Here is a 23,792-nt window from a genome sequence, read left to right on the forward strand (position 1 = left end):
TCTCAGCCTCCCAAATACTGGGATTACAAGTGTGCGCCGCCACACCCGGCTTCCAATTTCCCTCCTTTCTCACTCCCAAAATCACGTGCAGAGGCTGAGAATAAAATGAAGTATGCCACATACTTCTAAGATAAACTATCTTGAAATTTACTTTGACTGAGCTAGAGGGTACCTATCAAACCTCAAGACCAAAACTTTTTTTCCCCAGTACTGGGAATTGAACCAAGGGGCATACTACCTCTGAGCTATACCTCGCCCTATGTTTTATTCTTTATTTTGAAACAGGGCCTCAACAGGGAGTGGTGGCACACACTTATAATCCCAGTGCTTGATAGGCTGAGATAGAAAAACTGCAGGTTCAAGGACAGCTTCACCAAGTAGTGAGAACCTCATCAAGCTAGCAAGACCATGTCTTAAAATAGAAATAATATGAGGGTTGGGGTATAGTTCAGGGGTAAAATGTCCCTGGGTGTAAGCCCCAGTGCCATAAAATAAAATAAAATAAAATATAAAGAAAGTAAAGTAAAGTAAAATAAGGCCAGGCATGGTGGGGCACATGCTTGTAATCCCAGCATTTGGGAAGCTTTGACAGGCGGATAAATAAAATATAAAATAAGTCTGAGAGTATAGCCCGGAGGTAGAAAGCCTCTGGGTTCCACCCCAGTACCACCAAAAAAAAAGTATAAAGTTTGTTGAGTACCTTTAGATTTTTAACGAGTTACTTTTTTCTTAAAGGCTTTGAACTAACGATTGATCACCCACATACACATGTGGTAAAGTGCACCCAACTTGTTCGAGGTAAGGAACAACTTGAGTTGACTGTCTTAAATTGTTTTGCCACTTGTCTGTGATTTGCTCTGAAGAGAAGCATAACATGTCTGCTCTGGCCCAAAATTGAATTGAAAGGCCTACTTGGCTTAACTCAAAATGATTGGTTCTAGTCAGGGGTGTTGATGCATGCTTGTAATCCCAGGATTTGGGAGGCTGAGACAGAGGATCGGAAGTTCAAAGCCCGTCTCAGCAGTGTAGGGAGGCTCTCAGAAACCTAATGAGTCCCTATTTCCAAATGAGTAAAAATTGGGCTGGGAACGTAGCATAGAAGTAGAATGTCTCTTAAGTTCAATCTCCAGTACCAAAAAATAATCCAAAATGACTGGTTCTAGCTGGATGTGATGTCCCACACTTGTAAACTCAGTACTTGGGAGACTGAAACAGGAGGACTGCTTGTTTGAGGACAGCCTCAGCAAGTAGTGAGGTTGTTATTACCTACTGAGACTCTGTTTCAAAATAAAAATAAAATACGGCTGGGGATATAGTTTGGAGGTGGAATGCCCCTGGGTTCAATCTCCAGTGTTACATACACAAAAACAAAGATTGTGTTTGACTAGGAATTTTTCTATTAGAGTTATTATGTTTTTAGACGATTTCCATGTAAAGAATTAACTTGCTAAGGGTATTTTTCAGAGCTGTGGGCATGTTTTCGAAAGGCAGGAAGTCTTAAGTATCTAGTGGCAATTTTAAGAAAGTCTTAGGGTGTGGGTGATCTTATTTTAATTGTAGGACTTAAAGGAGCATAGAGCCGGGCTTGGTGGCGCACGCTTGCAATCCCAGCATTTGGAAGGCTGAGACAGGAGGATCACTGTTTGGGGACAGCCTCAGCTATTTAGTGATCCTTTGGTCTCAGCCTCCTGAATGCTTGGATTACAAGCATGTACCACCACAACCAATGTTCACTACTGTTTTAAAGATGTTAAAAGCTATGCATGGTGATGCAGGCCTGTAATCTGAGTTGCTCTGGAGGCTCAAGCAGGAGGATCACAAGTTGGAGACCAGCCTTGGTAACTTAGTAGGACCCTGTCTCAAAGTAAAAATTAAAGTGCTGGGGATGTAACTTAGTGGTTCAATCCTCTGTACTGCCAAAAATAAGTAAATAAATAGGAAAAGAAGCCAGGTGTTAATGTATATGCCTGTGACCCTCGTACTTGGTAGACTGAGACCAGAGGATCCCAGGTTGGAGGGCAGCCTCAGCAAGTAGTAAGACTCAGCCTAGTGAAATCTTGTTTCAAAATAAAGGTAAAAGCTGGATGGGGCAGGGTGGAGTATATTTGTAGTCCCTGTATTTGGGAGGCTGAGACAGGGGGGATTGAAGGTTTTCAGCCAACCTCAGCTACTTAGGCCCTCCACAACTTAGTGAGACCCTTTTTTAAAATAAAAAAATAAAAAAGATTATTGGCAATGTAACCTTGAGATAGAATGCCTGTGAGTTCAATCCTGGTAGCCAATACACACACACAAGTAGGGATTGGCCGGGGATGGTGACACACACTTGTAGTCCTAGTGAGACCCTTTTTTTTTTTTTTTTTTGGTGGTACTAGGGGTGGAACCCAGAGGCTTTCTACCTCCGGGCTATACTCCCAGACTTTATTTATATTTTATTTGGAAACAGGGTCTCACTAAGTTGCTGAGAGCCTCACTAAGTAGCTGAGGCTGGCTTCGAACCTGTGCGATCCTCCTGTCTCAAGCCTCCCAAGCGCAGAGATTACAAGTGTGTGCCACCACGCCTGGCCCTAGTGAGACCCTTTTTTAAAATAAAAGAATAAAAAATAGTACTGGTGATGTAGCTTGAAGGTAGAATGCCAGTGGATTCAGTCCCTGGTAACACACACACGCATGCACGCACGCACGCACACACACACTAATAAATAAAATTGAAAATCTTTGGGAGCCAGGTGTGGTAGCACAAGCTTGTAATCCCAGCATTTGGGAGGCTGAGATGGGAGGATCGCGGTTCGCAGTCAGCCTCAGCTACTTAGTGAGACCTTATTTCAAAATTAAAGATTTAAAAAAAAAAAAGGCTGGAGTTGGAGCTCAGTGGTAGAATACCCCTGGTTTCTATCCTCAGTTCTGAAAAAAAAAAAATCATTGGGAATAGGGGTATAGCTTAGTGGTAGCACATTTCTGCATCATTGGCCACTCTCATAGTATCTTGCAAATATAAATGCTTAATAAATATTGTTAAGAATGAATGAAACTAACTAACTTTTTTTTTTTTTTTTAGCAAGCAAGGACTTAGCACAGACATCTTACTTCATGGCAACCAACAGGTTTATATATTTTAATTTTTCCCTTATATTTTGGGACTGGACATTGTATAGGTTGCACTTTTCACCTTTTGAGGGATGTATAGAACTACTTAGTAAACTGGAACCCAAAGACTTAGTCATGGAAATAATCTTTGATAAAATGTGTTAAAATTTTCTGGTGATTGTTGGTTTTTCTGCTCAGTTTTTATGTATGTTTCCATGGTACTTTTTAAATTGCTAAAGATTATTTAGCATTGATTCTCAATAGCTATTCAGTTTTGCATGTGTTAACTTTGCTTTAAATATCTAAGAACACAGTTCTGAAAGTTCATGTAAATTTAGGACTCATCAGTAGAGACTGAAATCTGTATTTGCAATAATTATAATATTTAAAAGTTTTCTCTTTTTTCTTGTGCTCAAGTGGGCACTTCATATATGTAAAGAGTCAGTGATACTTTTTTTTTCCTTTTTTTCTTTTTCTTTTTTTGGTGGTATTGTAGATAATGTTCTACATTTGAGCTATACCTCCAGCCTGATTTGATTTTTTATTTTGAAAAAGGGTCTCACTAAGTTGTTGAGGCTGTTTTTATATATAACTTGTACTATCAGATGACGTGCTTACTCTACTCTCTAGTTTTGGGGTTTTTTTTTGTTTTTTTTTCCAGTACTGGGCATTGAACCCCAAGGTCCTTCTACCTCTGAGCTACAACCCCAGTCCTATTTTTTTATTCTTTATTTTAAAACAGGGTCTCACTAAGTTGCAGAGGGCCTCACTAAGTAGTTGAGACTGGCAGCAAACCTGAGATTCTCCTGTTTCAGCCTCCCCAAGTAATGGAATTACAAATGTACACTACCATGCTTGGCACCAGATATTCTTAATAAGGGTTAAAGGCTGTGAAATCCGCTTTTTTTATTTATTTTTTTTTATTTTTATTTTTTTAGTACTGGAGATTGAACCTAGAGGAACTCACCTCCAAGTTACAGCCCAGCCTGATTTTTAATTTCTTATTCAGAAATAGGGTCTCATTAGGTTTTTGAGAGCCTCACTAAGTTGCCATGTCTGGCTTTGAACCTATGATCTTGTCTCAGGCCTGCTTCCTTCTTTGAGATCAGTTTTGTAATCTAACATGAGATTCTTTTTTGGTACTAGAGATTGAACTCAGGGGTATTCTACTCCTGATGTATACCCCAGCCCTTTTTATTTTTTATTAGGAAACAGGGTCTCACTTCATTCTGAGGCTGGCCTTGAACCCAAGATCTTCCTGTCTCCATCTCCCAAGAGCTAGATTACAAGTATGTGGCACCATGCCTACCCTTTTTTTGGAGTGGGGTAGTACTTGGGATGGAACCCAGAGACCTTCTACCTCCAGGATACAAGCTCAGGCTTTTTAACAAGAGCCCTTCCCTTAGTGAAACAGTGTCTCATTAAGTTGCTGAGGCTGGCTTTGAACCTGCAGTTCACCTATCTCAGTCTCTTTGTGTGTGTGTGTGTGTGTGTGTGTGTGTGTGTGTGTGTGTGTGTGTGTGTGTAACTGGGAGTGGAACCCAGGGGCTTTTCTACTTCCGGGCTATACTCCCAGACCTATTTTATACTTTATTTGGAGACAGGGTCTCTCACTAAGTTGCCGAGAGCCTCACCAAGTAGCTGAGGCTGGCTTTGAACCTGTGTGATCCTCCTGTCTCAAGTTCCCAAGCTGCAATTACAAGTTTGCACCACCATGCCTTGCTCTCTCAATCTCTTAAGTACTGGTATTACAACCATGTGTCACCATTCTTGGCTTTTTTTTTTTTTTTTTAAGAACTAGGGATTCATGCCTGGTGTTGTAATCCCAGCATTTAGGGAGGCTGAGACTGGAGGATTGCAGTTCATGGACAGCCTCAGCTATTTAGTGAGGCCCTTTGTGTAACTTTGTGAGACCATGTTTCAAAATAAAGAAAAAATAGGGCTGAGGGTGTAACTCAGAGGTAAGAATGAATGCCCCTGGATTCCATCCCCTGTACCAAAAAATAATAATAATAAAAAGAAAAAGAAGTAGGGATTCAACCCAGGGGCACTCTTATCACTAAGCCACATCTCACCCCCCCCCCTTTTTTTTGGCACGGGGGATGGAACCCAGGGATTTTCTACCTCTGGTCTACACTCCCAGACTATTTTATACTTTTTTTGGAAACAGGGTCTCACTAAATTGATGGGAGCCTCATAAGTAGCTGAGGCTGGCTTTGAACCTGTGAGATATTCCTGTCTCAGCTGCCCAAGTACTGGGATTATAAGTGTGCACTACCACGCCTGGCTCCCTTCTTATTTTTTATTTAGAGATATGGGTCTTGTTAAATTGCCCGGGTTGACCTGGTCCTTGTAATCCTTTTACCTCAGTCTCCCGAATAGCTGTAATTACAAGCTTGCACCATTATGCCCAGCTAAGAAATTTTAGAGATTGTCTTTGATTTTAAATAGATCAGGCCGGGTGTGGTGGCATACGCTTGTAATCCCAGCACTTGGGAGGCTGAGACAGGAGGATCACTCAGGTTTGAAGGCAGCCTCAGCTACTTAGTAAACTCTCAGAAGCTTAGTGAGACCCTGTTTCCAAATAAAATAAAAAATAGGTCTGAGAGTATAGCCTGGAGATAGTAAAGTACTGGGTTCCACCCTCAGTACTACCAAAAAAAGAAAAAAAAAAAAAAAGATCAGAACTGCGACTGGCAAGAGAGAAGAGAAGATAAAAATTTTAAGATAATTTTATTTTTATTTTTTATTTCTTTTTATTTTTTGGTGGTACTGGGGTTCCTAGAAGCCCTTCTACCTCCGGGCTACACTCCCAGACCTATTTTTTCTTATTTTTATTTGGAAACAGGGTCTCTTAAGCCAGTGTGTCTGGCTTCAAACCTGCGCGATCCTCCTGTTTCCGCCTCCCAAGCACAGGGATTACAAGCATGCGCCACCACGCCTGGCTAAGATAATTTTCTTAGTATTTGATTCAGAGATTAAATACACACATACATATATACCCCATATGATTTTTCTTAAATTCTGAGTTAATTCTCAGGATAATAGATAATAAATATTGACTGGGATTACAGGTGTGGTATTATAGGTGTGGATAATCCCAATACATGGAAGCCTAGCTGAGATAGGATGATTACAGGTTCAAGACCATCTTGAAGGAGACTGTTTTGAAACAAAAAGTAGAAAGGACTGGTGGTGTAGTTCAGAGGTAGAATGCCCCTGGGTTTAATCCGCAGTAACACACACAAACACACACACACACACGACTTCTGAGCTGGACATGGTAGCACATACCTGTAGTTTCTATACTTGAAATCTTCTGAGACAGGAGGATTGCAAGTTTGACGTTAGCCTCAGCACCTTAGGGAGGCCCTCAGCAATTTAGAGCCTGTTTTGAAATACGTACAGAATAGGTCTGGGGATGTCGTTCAGAGGTAGAACACCTTTGGGTTCAATCCTCAGTACTATAAAAAAAAATAAAAAGAAGATTGACTTCTGGACTTGGATATTGGTCCAGAAGTCAGTATTTTTAAAACCATGGGTATCTAGTATTTTTAGTTTCATTTTTTTTGTTTTTTGGGGGTGTTTTTGGTCCCTAGTGTGTATGTTGAATGCTTTATGGTCAAGAAATTTAGAAATGTTGCTAACCTGAGCAGTGGGTTAATTGAAAATCATATTGAGTGCTGAATCAGAGCATAGGATAGTTCCTGCCCTCTCGCTCTCCTGTGTTTTTTCAGACCTTTTTTTTTTTTTTAATAATGGAGAGTTTTAGCTTTGGGTTGAGAATTGAGAGCTCATGACACTCTCTGTTTCCTTCCCTCTGATGTCAGCCTGCATTTGACCACATTTAGCCTGCAGTACACACCTCCTGTGGTGGCCTGTGTCTGCATCCATCTGGCTTGCAAGTGGTCCAACTGGGAGATCCCAGTCTCAACTGACGGGAAGCACTGGTGGGAGTATGTTGACGCCACTGTGACCTTGGAACTTTTAGATGGTAAGTTTTAGAGTAAGGGACCTTGGAAAGAACTTGTTCTTGATCTGTCACATATCTGGCCAAAGGTGACTTGATTCAGATGAAAATAGTGAGTTAAGTTAGTTGAGGTTATTCTTGTTTCATTACCTCTTTTTGAGTCCTTCTTGAATGTTTTATTTGTAGAATTGACACATGAATTTCTGCAGATCCTGGAAAAAACTCCCAGCAGGCTTAAACGCATTCGAAATTGGAGGGTAAGAATTATTTCTGCCAACATGTTCTTCTTTTGTATCAGTGAATGTACCAGAATTGGACTTGTGTCCTAAGTGTGGAATCTCCCTTTTCATAGTTATGCAATAATCATGACTTCATACCTTGGACACTGACCCACAAGTCAGTGACTGTAGGTGATAGGTTTTGCTTTATGTTGTACAGTATCTGTGATAATGATTATTTGGTCAACAACAAGCTTAAGTATTTTCAATGTGGAGACTGTTAGAAAAAATTATTCATCTGAGCTAAAGTATTGGTTTCAGATAGAGGCAAGAGGGATTTACAAGGTTAGAGCTGGTGTCATAATTTTATTTTTGACATTACCTAGTTTCAAAATCAGTTTTAGATAATTTTGGTGTAGATTGTAGTCTAAAGTTGTATTTCAGCCAGGTGTGGTGGTGCACACTTGTAATCCCAGTACTTGGGAGGCTGAGATGGGGGAATCAAAGGTTCAAGGACAGCCTCAGCAACTAGTGAGACTTATCAACCTAGTGAGAATGAAACAAAGTAAGCAAGCCTGATGTGGTGGCGCATGCTTGTAATCCCAGCATTTGGGAGGCTGAGATAAGAGGATCTCAATTCATGGACAGCCTCAGCTACTTAGTGAGGCCCTTTATAACTCAGTGAGACCCTGTTTCAAAATAAAGAATAAAAAATAGGGCTGGGGTAGAGCTCAGAGGTAGACTGTCCCTGGGTTCCATTCCCCGTACTGAAAAAATAAATAGATAAAAGTAAGCAAGTGTGGCGCTCCAAGCCTTTAATCTCAGTACTTGAGAGGCTGAGATAGGAGGATTGCAGGTTCCACTACAGCCTCAGCAAACAGTGAGACTTTCATTAACCTAGTGAGACCCTGTTTTAAAATAAAAATAAAATAGGGCTAGGGGTGTACTTTGGAGATAGAATGCCCCTGTTTTTTTGGTGGTACTGGGGATGGAACCCAGGGGCCTTCTACCTCCAGGCTATACTCCCAGACCTATTTTATATTTTTTATTTGGAAACAGGGTCTCTTAAATGAGCGGAGGCTGGCTTCAAACCTGCGGGATCCTCCTGTCTAAGCCTCTCAAGTGCGGGGATTACAAGTGTGCACCACCATGCCCAGTGTCCCTGGTTTTAATCTCAGTGTCACATAAAGAAAAAATAAATAAAGCCGGGTGTGGTGGCACTCTCTTGTAATCCTAGTACTTGGGAGACTGAGACAGGAGGTTTGCAGGTTTGCAGCCAGCCTCAGCTACTAAGTGAGGCCCTCTACAACTTAGTAAGACCCTGTTTTAAAATAAAGAATAAAAAATAGGGCTGGGGGTGTGGCTTGGAGGTTCAACCCCCAGTTCTGCAAAATAAATAAATAAATAAATAAATAAATAAATAAATAAATAAATAAAGCTGGGTTTGTAGCTTGAAGGTAGAATGTCCTCAGGTTCAATCTCCAGTGCCAGTTGCATAGCTCATGCTTATCAGGCACCAGGCCCTGTATTTAATCTCTATCATCAAATAAAGTTTTTTTCATTTTTTATAAATCGAGATGGATAAGCTTAATTTCATTCTCCTTGGTTGAGTGAATTGCAGAAGATATTTGCCTCCTAGAAGCTTAGCGTTAAAAGTAGGTATGGGAGCACACAGTGCGTGCTTGCGTTCTTTCTTTCTTTCTTTCTTTCTTTCTTTCTTTCTTTCTTTCTTTCTTTCTGTACTGAGAGTGGAACCCAGGGGCTTTTCTACCTCCAGGCTATACTCCCAGACCTGTTTTATATTTTACTTGGAAACAGGGTCTCAATAAGTTGCTGAGAGTCTCACTAAGTAGCTGAGGGTGGCTTCGAACCTGTATAATCCTCTTGTCTCAGCCTTCCAAGTGCTGAGATTACAAGCATGTGCCAGCCACCATGCCTGACTGAGCATACAGTGCATTTTACTTTGATACAAAACCTCACCAAAATTCCTAAAATTTAAAAACTACCTACAGTTATAAGCAGTCATTGAATGTTTATGAATGATTTTTGGATAAGCACATATTTTATTTTGTTTCTGTTTCCTTGTAACATCCGCAGAGATTGCTATGGTTCTTGATTGGTGGTTGTACTGGGGATAGAACCCAGGGACATTCTACCTCTGAGCTACACACCCAGCCCTGTTTTTTATTCTTTATTTTGAAACAAGGTCTCCCCTAAGTTGCTGAGGCCCTCACTAAGTAGTTGAGGCTGTCCACAAACTTTAGATCCTCCTGTTTCAGCCTCCCAAATACTAGGATTACAAGTGTGCGCCACCATGCCAGGCTTGATTGATAGCTTTTGATACTCTGAGAGTATAGGGTGGTGGCAGCTTTTTTTGTGGTTGTGAATTGAACCTAGAGGCACTCTACCTCTGAGCTACACCCCTAGCCTTATTTTTATTTTATTTATTTATTTGGCAGGTCTGGGGATGGAACCCAGAGGCATTTGACCTCCGAGCTACATCCCCTGCCCTATTTTTTATTATTTGAAACAGGGTCTCACTAAGTTGCAGAGGGCCTCACTAAGTAGCTGAGGCTGTCCTCGAACTGAACTGCGATTCTCCAGTCTCAGCCTCCCAAATGCTGGAATTAAAAGAATGCTGTGCCACCATGCCTGGCTCTTAATTTTATTTTGAAACAGTGTCTTGCTAGGTTGATGATAGTCTCACTACCTGCTGAGGCTTTTCTTGAACCTGTGATCCTCCTATCTCAGCCTTCCATGTAATTGGTATTACAGGCATGCCCCACCACGCTGGGCTTAGAATGACCTCTTGCTTGTGACCTGTCCAGAATGTCAGTGTTGCAGCAAGTCTAATCTTATTTTAGTCTATTTCCATTTGATAAATTATGTGAAGTGAAGAGATGTTACTTGCTTAATTGTAGGCATGCCAGGCTGCCATGAAAACAAAACCAGATGACCGAGGAGCAGATGAAAACACTTCAGAGCAGACAATCCTTAATATGATTTCCCAGAGCTCTTCAGACACAACAATTGCAGGTTTAATGAGCATGTCAACTTCATCTACTACAAGTGCAGTGCCTTCCCTTCCAGTCTCTGAAGAGTCATCAAACAACTTAACCAGTGTAGAGATACTGCAGGGAGAACGTTGGATGCCCTCCCAGCCTCCTTTTAAACTAGAACCTGCTCAGAGTCATCGGACGAGTGAGAATTTAGCACTTATAGGAGGAGTTGATCATTCCTTGCAACAGGATGGCTCAAATGCATTTATCTCCCAGAAGCAGAGTAGTAAGAGTGTACCATCAGCTAAAGTGTCCCTGAAAGAATACCGTGCAAAGCACGCAGAAGAGTTGGCTGCTCAGAAAAGGCAACTGGAGAACATGGAGGCCAATGTGAAGTCACAGTATGCATATGCTGCCCAGAATCTCCTGTCTCACCACGACAGCCATTCTTCAGTCATTCTGAAAATGCCCATAGAAGGCTCAGAAAACCCTGAGAGGCCTTTTGTGGAAAAGGCTGACAAGACATCTCTCAAAATGAGACTCCCTGTGGCTGGGGGAGATAAAGCTGCCTCTTCAAAACCAGAAGAGATAAAAATGCGCATTAAAGTTCATGCTGCAGCTGACAAGCACAATTCTGTAGAGGACAATATCTTAAAGAGCCGGGAGCACAAGGATAAGCACAAGACTCACCCATCCAATCATCATCATCATCATCATAATCACCATTCACACAAGCACTCTCACTCACAGCTTCCAGCTGGTACTGGAAACAAACGTCCAGGTGATCCAAAACACAGCAGCCAGGCAAGTGCATTAGCACACAAAACCTATAGCTTGTCTAGTACTTTCTCCTCTTCCAGTTCCACTCGTAAAAGGGGCCCCCCTGAAGAGACTGGAGGGGCAGTATTTGATCATCCAGCCAAAATTGCCAAGAGTACTAAGTCCTCTTCCTTAAATTTCTCCTTTCCTCCCCTTCCTACAATGGCCCAGTTGCCTGGGCATAGCTCAGACACAAGTGGCCTTTCCTTTTCACAGCCCAGCTGTAAAACTCGAGTTCCTCATATGAAACTGGAAAAAGGCCCCACTGGGGCAAATGGTCACAACACAACCCAGTCAATAGACTATCAAGATACTGTGAATATGCTTCACTCACTGCTCAGTGCCCAAGGTGTTCAGCCCACTCAGCCCCCTGCATTTGAATTCGTTCATTCTTACGGTGAATATTTGAATCCACGGGCTGGTGGAATCTCCTCCAGATCTGGTAATACAGACAAACCCCGACCACCTCCTCTACCATCAGAACCACCTCCACCACTTCCACCCCTTCCTAAGTGAAAAAGAAAGGAGAAATAACTCCTAAAAAAAACATGCATTTTAGATTTTCTTTTTGACTACTGATGCTGGACTAAGAAAATTACTTCCCTTAAGAAATATGTCACCTTTCTTGAACTAGGGAATCAATTGGTATTGTGACATAGATGGGAGGGTGGTGGAGGGCCTTGATTATTATATCTGCTGCCTCATACATCCAGCTATTAAAGTTTTTACTGGTATTAGGGTGGTGAGAATGTGTTGAAGCTGTGAAGGATTAAAAACACTTTCTTGAGGCCTTTCCACCTCCTAATTAGGTTGATTTGAATAATTATCATCCCTCTTCTTGCCAGAACTGAAACATGGAGGGTTGGTTTTATCAAGCAATTGTGGATTCTTTTGGTGTTAAGTATATCAAAAGAGAGGAAGTATTTAAACGTCAAAATCTTTTAAGAGACTTCTAAAAAAATAATTTAAAGAAAGTAAGTTATCTGTTTAGTTTTTTTTTATATAATTGGGAAGGGGATAAGGATTTTGCTGTGTGTATGAGAAACATAGCAATGACTCCTGGGGGGTAGGTGGGATTGGAGGGTGGGAATGTGTGCAGGGTGGGTGGGAGGGTAGGATTTTGGCCAGGAGTTCTGAAATGGGCTCAGGCCACTTGAAGTGTCGAGATGTTTAAGTGTTTAAGTATGGGTGTGTGTGTGTTTTTAATTTTGTGTGTTTAAAATCATGTTTTATCTTTTTCTTGCTATCTTTTACCATTTTTACTTCCTAACAGTCTACTAAAAAGAGAACATGGTTGGCCTTGAGAACATGAAGGAAGAGTCATGTATTTGACATGGTATTTCCCTCTCTTTATGTTGTAATTGTGTAGTGGCCCTTTAATTTCTAGTTTGGGTTGTGCAGCCAATGACCTTACTCTTAACTCCCACATGAAAATGTCCTCTTTATTCCTTTGGGTTTTTAAAATGCAGAATTAGGGGTTGAGGAAGAAGAGTTTGAGAGCAGGGAAAATTTTTACCCTACAGAATTGGGTGTCTCATATTTTTAAGTTGGACTTTGGAAAGGTTTTCAAATGAGAGTAGTCTCAGGGTCTTTGAATGGAAGAGCATGTGTGTGTATATATATATATATATATACATATATATATATATATATATATACATATATATATACATATATATATATATATATCTCCTGCCTGTGAAAACCCAGACCGTATGTGACAGTGTGACAGTCATTCTGGGAGAAGCCATGGAGCTGAGGATAATAAAAACAGTGAAATCATGATCTGGAATTCTTAGGATATTGTATTTTAAATTACATTATGAATGTAAGACTTGTTTTTTATCTGTATATCTGAAGGGAAGCGGCTTCATCCTTATGTGGTTGCAGCTGATATGACTTCAGAGATTGGGGCTCCTGGGTCCTGGTGCCATGAGAGTAATTAGCCAGCAGATACTGTTGTGTTTCAGTTGTCCATCTTTAGATTTTAGACGAGGTTCTTGAGGTTTCTGAGTCCTTTAAAAGTGAGCATCAGGATTCCTGTCTTGTGGGCTAGATTATCCCAGATATTAGGAATGAACATTTTTGATGAAGAAGGACATCTTTGAAGACATCTTGGCTAGAAAGAAATCTAAGCCAAGTTGTCTAACTGAAAATGTCACCGTATCACAGATCATTTGATGTGTTCTTTGTGACATTTTTTGCTGTGGAAAAGATGGTGCAATTTGAATTTTTCTTATTTTTAATGCAGCTTCCATTATACCACATAGCCTTTGGGAAGTCTTAATTCTTTCCCCTGGGAGTCATAGGGAGACAGGAATTACACATGTGCTGCTGTTTGCCAGGAACAGTTTGGAGAAACTGAGGCAGTTAGTGCTGATGATGTACTGGCTTAATGCAGAAGGGAATTTGTAGGAAGGAGTAAACTTTAACTGAAGGTGAGTGAATTAGTGTCTTGCATCTTTGCATATTTGAACTGTCTAGAGTGCCTGCCATTACTCTGTAAAATAAGGAACACTGCTTACCAGTAAAGCAGAAATATTTCTTAAAATGTCACTTAACTTTTATAGATGACAATATTCTCTTTGATATATTCTGTGTTATACCAGATAATTGGTAGGTAGGTGGTTGTGTTTACTAAATTTAGGCTTTGTATTTGTTTTGATTTTGTTTGGTGGAATCTGCTTTCTGTCCAAACTTCCCCAAAAGGGATTATGCCATTTAGTTGCAGCTGTATGTATGTGGAATTGATGATCACTGATTTCATTGTGAAAATGTCTCCTCTACCTTTTAATTATTCTCATTAATGTCATATATTTTCTAATCACATGCACTCTCCCACCACAGAGGCACATATCCACTTGATATTATAGCAGTTCTTCATGGTAGTACTATAGTTAAAAGTTCCTTAGAACTTTTGTCAGGAGGGAACTAGAAAAAAGTGCTTACTAGAGCATAAAGAGCTGCTTTCTGTAATAGAATCTGGCTTTTGCACTAGTAGATCATTGCTGATTTAGGTCAGTTTAGAGACCTTTTTATATTAATGTTCCTAGTATGTTCTTAAGACACTTACAGTACCTGCTTCTAGATCTATGCATATGTCATTAGCCTCCTTATGGACACTGCATGGAGCTGCTGCTTTTTCTTTGGGTTACCAGACATGCCCGTCAGCATGCATATTGTCCAAATTCTATACGCTTAGGGTTTCTAAGGGTTGTGTGATTTCTAAGCTATGTGTCTTCCCTATCTTCATACCTTCAAGGGAGTGAGAAATGGGATTTATGTATTCAGGGTTTGTCTGGTGAATAAAGCTTTTTGTTTCTGTTCACCTAGACTGTCAAGGATAAAGGGTGGTATGGTAAGTAGGCCTAGATCCTCAAGGTCTTACAGATGTCATTCGAACTTTGATTCTTGTACTGGCAAAAACAAATGCCTGTGGATTATCCTTAGGGCTCTTAACCAGATACTTGTGTTGCTGATGGCTGAACTCTAATGAAGCATTAATCTAAGGCCAACATAGGTCTCCTGAAATGTCAAGCTTTTTGGGTTTAGAAAATACTTCAGTGTTAGTCTAGTCTTCCCACTCATGAATCATTGTGTTTCCACATTTGAGACCCCTAGCTTCCTTTTTGCTACTTTTAAGTGATATTAGTGTCTTTATGTAATATATCCTTTATAGTTCTGTATTATTGGCTTCATCAGTATTGATAGAACAATTTAAAACCTCCAATTGCAGATAGCAATGGATTCAGATACACAAATGAAATCATGGTAACATTACTGCTGGGTTTTCTTAAGCTTCTACTAATTCCTCCTATTGAAAGTGCATATCCCTTATAACTTGCTTCTGGACAAGGGCAATTTGAGGGATCTTATATATCCTAGTTGGATTTTAAACATCTGTGTTTCCTATATTTTGGGAACGGCTTAATTTCTTTTAAAAAAGAGTTGTTTGCTTGTTGATATGTTATTTTGTTATTAATGCTAGGAAGGGAGAAACAAGAACATCTAGAAGTTGGGAGACAAATTTCATTTTGTTGAGCTTGGGGAGAATTTAAACAGTCTATGCAACCCATCAGATGGTGAGGAAACCCTCCACCACTTCATTGCTTTCAGTGACTCATACCTTCCTCAATGTTTGTTAACATATATCGAGCTTTTAACTGAGTTTTGGCTTCTGGTGGTTTAGGAAATGTTCTTTTTGCTCCACACTGTCAAGTTTTCTTATACCTCTGTGAATGTGAGTTTGAAACAAAAATGGTACTGTAATCTTACCTGATAGAGTGGTCTGGAATCATTACTTTTTAAGTGGGAGAGCTCTCCATTTTAATGTTTCTAAGGTTTTTAATATGAACTTGTCATTGGAAAGAGAAGGGAAAGAAAAAGAATGTTTACTAAAAAGCAGTGTCTACTTTTTCCCTTGGCGAGTGTGTTTTTCTGGTTGAATGAACAGAAAGACTCTTGGATTTTGTGTTGCCATGGTAAGCATGGAGAGGGATGCTTGACAGCATGCTAATTGAAGCCAGAACAAATATATCTCCATCAGGTAATCGGGACTCTTCAGTGAACACGAAGGAACTGATTGGTTGTTGATGGTAATGGAATTGGTTACAATGTGGAAGTGCTGTCTGGCTTAAGCACCCAAAGAATGCAGCAGCCTAATATAGATAGGGTTAACCTAGGTTTCTAAACTGGAAACTGACCTTTTCCCACCCTACTTCACAAGCTTCAAACTCCGTTTTCTTATCAGACCAAAGAGCAAAAAGAAAAGTTAAAAATAAAAAGTCAAACTTTACCAATTTATGTCACTCAGGTACAATTTCATGGTGAGATTTTTGTCTGTCTGTATTGCTCTTAAGAGTCCTTTCTCAGCATATTATTCTGCTGTTGCCTCTGTCCTCCTTGGGGCACCTCTAGTTTTGGATGCTACCATTGGGATCTTACTGCTGTTATATGAATGATAGGATGTACGTGACATTACCATAAGGGCTCTTTGTAAAAAATTTTTAAAAATTTAAAGAAGGTGTATACATTTTATAGTCTGGCTATCAGTTTGATATCTTGCTGTCAAGTATGTTTCTCAATCTGTATTTATCCATCCCATCAATAAATGTTAATGATAAAAAATGTTATCTGTTTGTTGTTTATATACTCCAGGTTGGCAGATTAGTTCTTCATCCCTGTCAATTTACTGATATCTACAATTTTGCTTCAGTTTGGATGGATATCTGTGTTTTTTCTTTCCAGCACTGGGACTGAACCCAGGGCATTCTATCACTACATTTTCCAGCCCTTTTTATTTTCAATTTTGAGATGGCCTCCCTAAGTTGCAGAGGCTGGCCTTGAATTTAGGATTCTCCTGCCTTAGCCCCTGGAGCAGCTGGGATTACAGGCATGCAGCACCACACTCAGCACTGATAGTGTTAAGTTTCTGTTATAAAAGATTCTGTGGCCGGGTGTGGAGGCTGAGACTTGAGGATTGCGGTTTGCGGACAGCCTCAGCTACTTAGGCCCTCCGAAACTTAGTGAGACCCTGTTTCAAAATAAAGAATAAAATTAGGGCAGGGGGTATAGCTCGGAGGTCAGATGCCCCTGGGTTCCATCCCCAGACCTGCAGACAAACAAACGATTCTGTGGAAGCCGGTGTGGTGGCGCATGCTTGTAATCCCTGCGCTTGGGAGGCTGAGACAGGAGGATCGCACAGGTTCGAAGCCAGCCTCAGCTACTTAGTGAGGCTCTCAGCAACTTAGTGAGACCCTGTTTCCAAATAAAATATAAAAAAGGTCTGGGAGTATAGCCCAGAGGTAGAAAGCCTCTGTGTTCCACCCCCAGTACCACCAAAAAACAATAAAAATAAATAAAAAATAATAAATAAAAGATTCTGAGGGAATTAAGTTCATTGAAAAGACATAAGAGTTGGTCATCACAGTGAACCTGTGTAGTATAAAGAATATTATGATCAGAAGAAAAAAAAAAACCCTAACTATACTGCATGAATACCTGGGAGAGTAACATTTTTGTGAGACTGGGGATTGAACATAGGTGAGCTGGGCACGGTGTTGTACACTCTAATCCCAGCATTCTGGAGGCCGACACTGGAGGATCATGGTTCGTGGACAGCCTCACCTACTTAGCGAGGCCCTTCAAAAATCAAAAGACTAAGTCAGGCGTGGTGACACACGCTTGTAATCCCAGCATTCAGGAGGCTGAGATTGGAGGATTGCAGTTCACAGACAGCCTCAGTTATTAAGTGAGGCTCTGCAACTCAGTGAGACTCTTTCAAAATAAAGAATAAAAAATAGGGCAGGGGGTGTAGCTTGGAGGTACAGTGCCCCTGGGTTCCATCATCCCTGGTAGCCTGCCCCTGCCACACACACACACACACACACACCATAGATACATTATACTTCTGAGTTACACTCCCAATCCTGTTTTATTTATTATTATTATTATTATTATTATTTTATTGGTGGTGGTACTAGGGGTGGAACTCAGGCTTTCTACTTCTGGGCTATACTCCCAGACCTATTGCTGAGAGCCTCACTAAGTAGCTGAAGCTGGCTTTGAACCTGTCTGATCTGTCTCAGCCTCCCAAGTATTACAAGCGTGCGCCACCACACCTGGCTTCCTGTTTTATTTTTTATTTTGACACAGGTGTCTTACTAACTGCGCAGTAGATTTAAACCAAGATCCTGTCGCCTTGGTGTCCCAAATACTGGAATTATAGATGTGTACTGCTTGGAAGAATAACTTGTAAACAAATTATAGTTTAACAGATTGTAGCATCACTTGATTCATAATTGTATTACATCTTTGAAAAACCTGAAGATTGTTGTATTACATCTTTGAAAACCCTGAAGGGTTGAAGAAAAAACATTCTTGATACTGAATACTCATCCTTGTTTTGGAATATAATAAAACCACACACACAAAAGGAATCTTGTAAATTACACACTTTTTTTTTTCTGGTGGTACTGGGGATGAAACCCAGGGACCTTCTACCTCCGGGCTACACTCCCAGACCTATTTTATATTTTATTTGGAAACAGTGTCTCTTAAGCCAGCCGAGCCTGTCTTCGAACCTGCACGATCCTCCTGTCTCAGCCTCCCAAGCGCGGAGATTACAATTGTGCACCACCACGCCCGGCTTAAATTACACACTTAAGGAAAAAATTGGCCGAGTGTGGTTGGTGCACACCTGTAATCCCAGTACTTGGAAGGCTGAGACAGGAGAATCACAGGTTCAAGGACAGCCTCAGCAAGTTAGCAAGACCCTGTTTCAAAATAAAAAATAAAATAGGCTTGGAGGTATAGCTCAGAGTAGAATGCCTTTGGGTTCAGTCCCCAGATTTTTTTTTTTCTGTGTGTGTGTGTGTGGGGGGGGTACTGGGGGTGGAATCCAGTAGCTGAGGCTGCCTTTGAACTTGCTGATCCTCCTGTCTCAGCCTCCCAAGTGTGGGGATTACAAGCGTGTGTCACCACGCCCAGCTTCAGTCCCCGGTTTTTATTTATTTTTATTATTTTTTTATTTTTATTTTTGGTGATACTGGGGTTCCTGGAAGCCCTTCTACCTCCGGGCTACACTCCTAGACCTATTATATTTATTTATTTATTTATTTATTTATTTATTTATTTATTTATTTATTTTGGTGGTACTGGGGTTCCTGGAAGCCCTTCTACCTTAGGTCTACACTCCCAGACCTATTTTATATTTTTATTTGGAAATGGTCTCTTAAGCCAGCGATGCTGGCTTTGAACCTGCGCAATCCTCCTGTCTCCACCTCCCAAGCACGGGGATTACAAGCGTGCGCCACCACGCCTGGCCTATTTTTTACTTTTTTATATTTGGAAACAGGGTCTCTTAAAGCCAGCACGGCTGGCTTCGAACCTGCGCAACCCTCCTGTCTCTGCCTCCCAAATGCGGAGATTACAGGCGTGCGCCACCATACACGGATGTCCCCAGTGTTTTTAAAAAAAGGTTTTCTTTCTTTCTTTCTTTCTTTCTTTCTTTCTTTCTTTCTTTCTTTCTTTCTTTCTTCTAGGTCTGGGCCCATATTTTTATTCTTTATTTTTAAACGGTCTCACTGAGTTGCGGAGGGCCTCACTAAGTAGCAGAGGTTGTCCGCGAACCACGATACTCCGGTCTCAGCCTCCAAAATGCTGGGATTACAAGCATGCGCCACCACACCTGGCTAAAAAAACCTTTTATGCAGAAATACTCCAAGCAGGATGTGGTGTCCTACTCTTGTAATCCCAGTATTTGGGAGGGTGAGATAGGATTGTAGGTTCCCAGCCAGCCTTGGCAACTTAGTAAGACCTTGTTAAAAATAATAAAATCTGGCTGAGGTGTAGATACAAGGTAGAATGCCCTTTCTAGCTACATCCCCAATACCATACAAACACAAAGTACTCCAAATTTAGGGTCAGCAGTAACTATTGTGTATTTTACTTTGGTACTGGATGTTGAACCCAGGGGCATTTTACCAGGGCGCTACACACCTAGTCCTTTTTCCTTTTGAGACAAGGTCCCACTGAATAGCCTTGCACTTTTGATTCTCCTGTCTCAGCCTCCCAAGTACTGGGATTATGGGGCTTGGCCATTGTTTCTGGCTGTTAGTAGCTGTAGCTTAAAAGTTTTTAAAAGAAGTCGGGCGTGGTGGCACATGCTTGTAATCCCAGTACTTGGGAGACTGAGACAGGAGGATTTCAGGTTTGAAGCCAGCCTTAGCAGCTTAGTGAGGCTCTCAGCAACTTAGCCCCTGTTTCCAAATAAAATATAAAAAATAGGTCTGGAGGTGTAGCATGGAGGTAGAAAGCCCCTGGGTTCCATCCCCAGTACCACAAAACAAAACAAAAAATGTTTTAAAAGGAAAAGCAAAGCCGGGCGTGGTGGTGCACGCTTGTAATCCTAGCATTCTGGAGGCTGAGACTAGAGGATCACGGTTCATGGCCAGCCTCAGCTACTTAACGAGGCCCTTCACAACTCAGTGAGACCAAATAAGGCAACCTAACTGAGGCAATAGGGCATGGAGGAAGAGGGAAATTCTCTAATACACATGATGTACTTTAACAAACATATCAGTGTCAATCACTAAGTCAAAATGAGGGAGGGGGAGGGAATGGGGTAGGAATTGGGTAAGGGCTGATTGGGTTATGTGTGCATGTATGTCTCCACCATCTTGTACCCTATTAAGATGTATGACTACAATGCACCAATAAAAAAAGGCTAAAAATAGGGCTTGGGTTGCATCTTGGAGGTACAATTTCCCTGGATTCTATCCCCAGTACCACAAAAAAAAAAAAAAAAAAAAAAAAGGAAAAGCAGCCTGGTGTAGTGGCATATACCTTTAATCCCAGTATTTGGGAGGCTGAAATATGAGTTTGGCAGGTTTGAGGATAGCCTCAGCAAGTAGTGAGACTCTCATCAATTTAGCATGACTGTTTCCAAGTAAAATTGAGCTGGGTGTGGTGGTGTATGATTGTAATTCCAGCATTTGGGAGGCTGAGACTGGAGGATTGCAGTTCACAGCCAGTTTGGGCAACTCAGTGAGACCCTGTTTCAAAATAATAAAAAATATGCTGGATGTGGTGGTACATGCTTGTAATCCCAACATCTGGGAGGCTGAGACAAGAGTATCTCGGTTCGTGGACAGCCTCAGCTACTTAGGCCCTTTGCAACTCTGAGACCTTGCTTCAAAATAAAGAAGAAAAAAGCCGGGCGTGGTGGCATGCTCTTGTAATCCCTGCGCTTGGGAGGCTGAGACAGGAGGATTGCGCAGGTTCGAAGCCAGCCTCAGCTGGTTTAAGAGACCCTGTTTCCAAATAAAATATAAAAATAGGTCTGGGCCAGGGCCAACGGTTGGGATCAGAGCCTGCCTTGAGGCTAGGCTGATGCTGGGGCCACCGAGGCCGGGATCGGAGTCAGCTGAGGGGTTAGGCCGGTGTCGGGGCCAGTGAGACCAGAATCGGGGCCTCCCATGAGGCAAGTCTGCTGCTTGAGCCAGCGAGGTCTGGATCAGTCCACCGGGTAGCCAGGCCACTACTGGGGCCGTCAAGAGTGGGATCGGTAATTGCAACGTGGCATGCACAGAGAAATATTGCAGAAAAAAAACCCAGATGCTTCCCCTAATCAGCAATAACTAGGAGGAAAGGGGCAACAGGAAGAGGTCAAGCTATAGAAAGGGCCCTATAGTGAAGCAATTAAGGTGACCAATCAGAGGGTATGGAATAGGGGAGGATGGAGCCTCTTTAAAACGCAGGAGGTACATAAACAAATGTATCAAAGTTAATCACCAAACAAGCATGGGATCGAGGGAGGGGAGGGAATGGGATGGGGGCTGGATGAGGGCTAATTGGATGATGTGTGCTTGTATATCCTCTCAAGTCTTGTATTCCAATGTGATATATGATTACAATACACCAATAAAAATAAATAAAAAATAGGTCTGGGAGTATAGCCTGGAGGTAGAAGGCCCCTGCTTCCATCCCCAGTACCACCAAAACAAAACAAAATAAAGAAGAGAGAAAAAAAAATAGGGCCTGGCGGGGTGGCTCATGCTTGTAATCCCAGCATTTGGGAGGCAGAGACAGGAGGATACTAGTTGGCAGCCAGCTTCAGCTACTTATAGAGACATTTCACCACTCAGTGAGACTCTGTTTCAAAATAAAGAATTAAAAATAGGGCTGGAGGTGTAGCTCGGAGGTAGCATGTCCCTGGGTTCCATCCCCAGTACTGCAAAAAAAAAAAAAAAGGGCTGGGGGTGTAACTCGAAGGTAGGATGCCCCTGGGTTCCATCATCCCTAGCACCAATAAATAAATAAAATTGGGCTGAGAGTATAGTCAAAGGTAGAATGCCTCTGGGTTCAATCCCCAGTATCATCAAAGGAGAGAAGGAAAAGGAAAAACATGAATAGAATGATATAACTTTGAAAAAAAAGTCAAAAGTTAAATTTTTTTTTTGTTTGCTAGGTAAAATTGAGCTCAGGGCCCTGTTTATGCTATGCAAACACTCTACCATGAAGCTATACCTTAAGTCCTCAAATCTTTATTTGATATACCTCTTGAACTTTTGTGGCATTTACTAACAGTTTGGAAATTCTAGTCTGGTCTGTCATCCTTGGGAGTAGAGTAGATGTGGTATAAATCATTTGGAGTATAGTAATGATTGAGCTTTTTATTTTTTGTGGTAATGGGGATTGAACCCAGGGGCAGTCTCCTTCTGAGCTATATCCCCAGCCCTATTTTATTTTTATTATTTATTTTTGTGGTACTGGGGATTGAACCCAGGGGCATTCTATTTCTTAACTATACCCCAGCCCATATATATATTGAACACATCTTGGGGGTAGAACAAAAGGTGTAGAGGCCTGTGTCAGGAAGACAGGACTGCCAGAAAACTGGGCTAGAGATAGGACAGCATATCTACAGATCAAAGGACCTGCCGCGGAATTGGTCAAGATAAGAACACTAAGTTTACTGGGGTTTTTGGTATATTCATTCGAATTGCCCCCCTGTGCCATTCTCCGATGGCACAGGGCTATAACTATCTTCTGTATTTCTATCTTTTTAATAAACTTCTTTAAATCTTCAGCACCTGTCCAAGCTATGCATATTTATTCTTAGCTTAGGACAAAAACCTGCGGTTTTTCTGTTTTTCTTTTTGTGTGGTTGTGTTGGAGGAATTACCTCTCCCCTCATACACCAAACATATTTCACCACAACAATAATAGTTTTAAAATTCCACGTTTGGAGCTGGGTGTGGTGGCACACAACTTTATCCCAGCACTTGGAAGGCTGAGACAGGAGGATTGCAGGTTAAAAACCAGCCTCAGGAAGTAGTGATACTCTCATCAACCTAGAGAAGTCCAATTTCAAAATAAAACAGTGCTGGAGGTATAGCTTGGAGGTAGAACGCCCCTGGGTTTAATCCCCAGTACAACAACAGCAACATTTACTTCTCATTGCAGATTCTGATTCCCAAATGTTCTGACTGCCTTGAGCCAGTTTTGGTATAGAGTATTTATAACAAAATATCTTTGTATTTCTTCTAAGGGTTGGAATGTTTATCTTATGTATGTAAGTCTTTGTAGCTATTAATGTTTGTATTGTAACAGGAATCCCAAACTGTTCTAGAATTTCTCCAAGAGAGCAGGGTAATCTTTCTTGTTTACTCCTGTATCCCCAGTGCCTGGCATTTAGGTGTTTAATAAATATTTGTTGAATGAATGAACTTCAGGAGAGGGCCTTCTTCTAGGGCTTCCTTAGCCTCTAGACTCTTCCACACAGTTTGTCTTAGTATTTACTTCTACGTAAATGGTCTGCCTGTCTTGAGGGCTGTACATTCTCTATGCTGATATCCACTATTGGGCTCACCTTCTCATGGCCATGTATACAACATCTTTTTTTTTTTTTTTTTTTTTTTTTTTTTGCGGTACTGGAAATTGAACCCTGGGTGTTCTACCTCCGAGCTACAACCCCAGACTTATTTTTTTTTTTTTTTTTTGGTGGTACTGGGGTTCCTGGAAGCCCTTCTACCTCCGGGCTACACTCCCAGACCTATTTTTACATTTTTATTTGGAAACAGGGTCTCCTAAGCCAGCGCGCGCGGCTGGCTTCGAACCTGCGCGATCCTCCTGTCTCTGCCTCCCAAGCGCGGGGATTACAAGCGTGCGCCACCACGCCCGGCTATTTTTTTTTTA

The 23,792-nt window shown here is 41.4% G+C and overlaps 1 protein-coding gene across 2 annotated transcripts in view; it reads left to right on the forward strand.

The window, feature by feature from the left end:
• Nucleotides 1–11,609, forward strand: part of CCNT1 (cyclin T1) — a gene marked incomplete at both ends in the record, with an annotated part of 29,011 nt that extends 17,402 nt beyond the window's left edge. Inside the window, 5 exons of one of the 2 annotated variants that reach the window (XM_080705252.1) lie at nt 736–798; nt 3,059–3,104; nt 6,918–7,081; nt 7,244–7,314; nt 10,197–11,609. In XM_080705252.1, the coding sequence (XP_080561378.1) occupies nt 736–798; nt 3,059–3,104; nt 6,918–7,081; nt 7,244–7,314; nt 10,197–11,609 (1,757 nt within the window). The remainder of the gene's footprint in view (nt 1–735; nt 799–3,058; nt 3,105–6,917; nt 7,082–7,243; nt 7,315–10,196) is intronic. The other variant, XM_080705253.1, reaches the window with a different exon arrangement.
• Nucleotides 11,610–23,792: the final 12,183 nt, after the last annotated feature.

The sequence above is a fragment of the Muscardinus avellanarius genome (genome assembly GCF_963383645.1).
Source record: "Muscardinus avellanarius genome assembly, chromosome: 11".
NCBI classification, from domain to species: Eukaryota; Metazoa; Chordata; class Mammalia; order Rodentia; family Gliridae; genus Muscardinus; species Muscardinus avellanarius.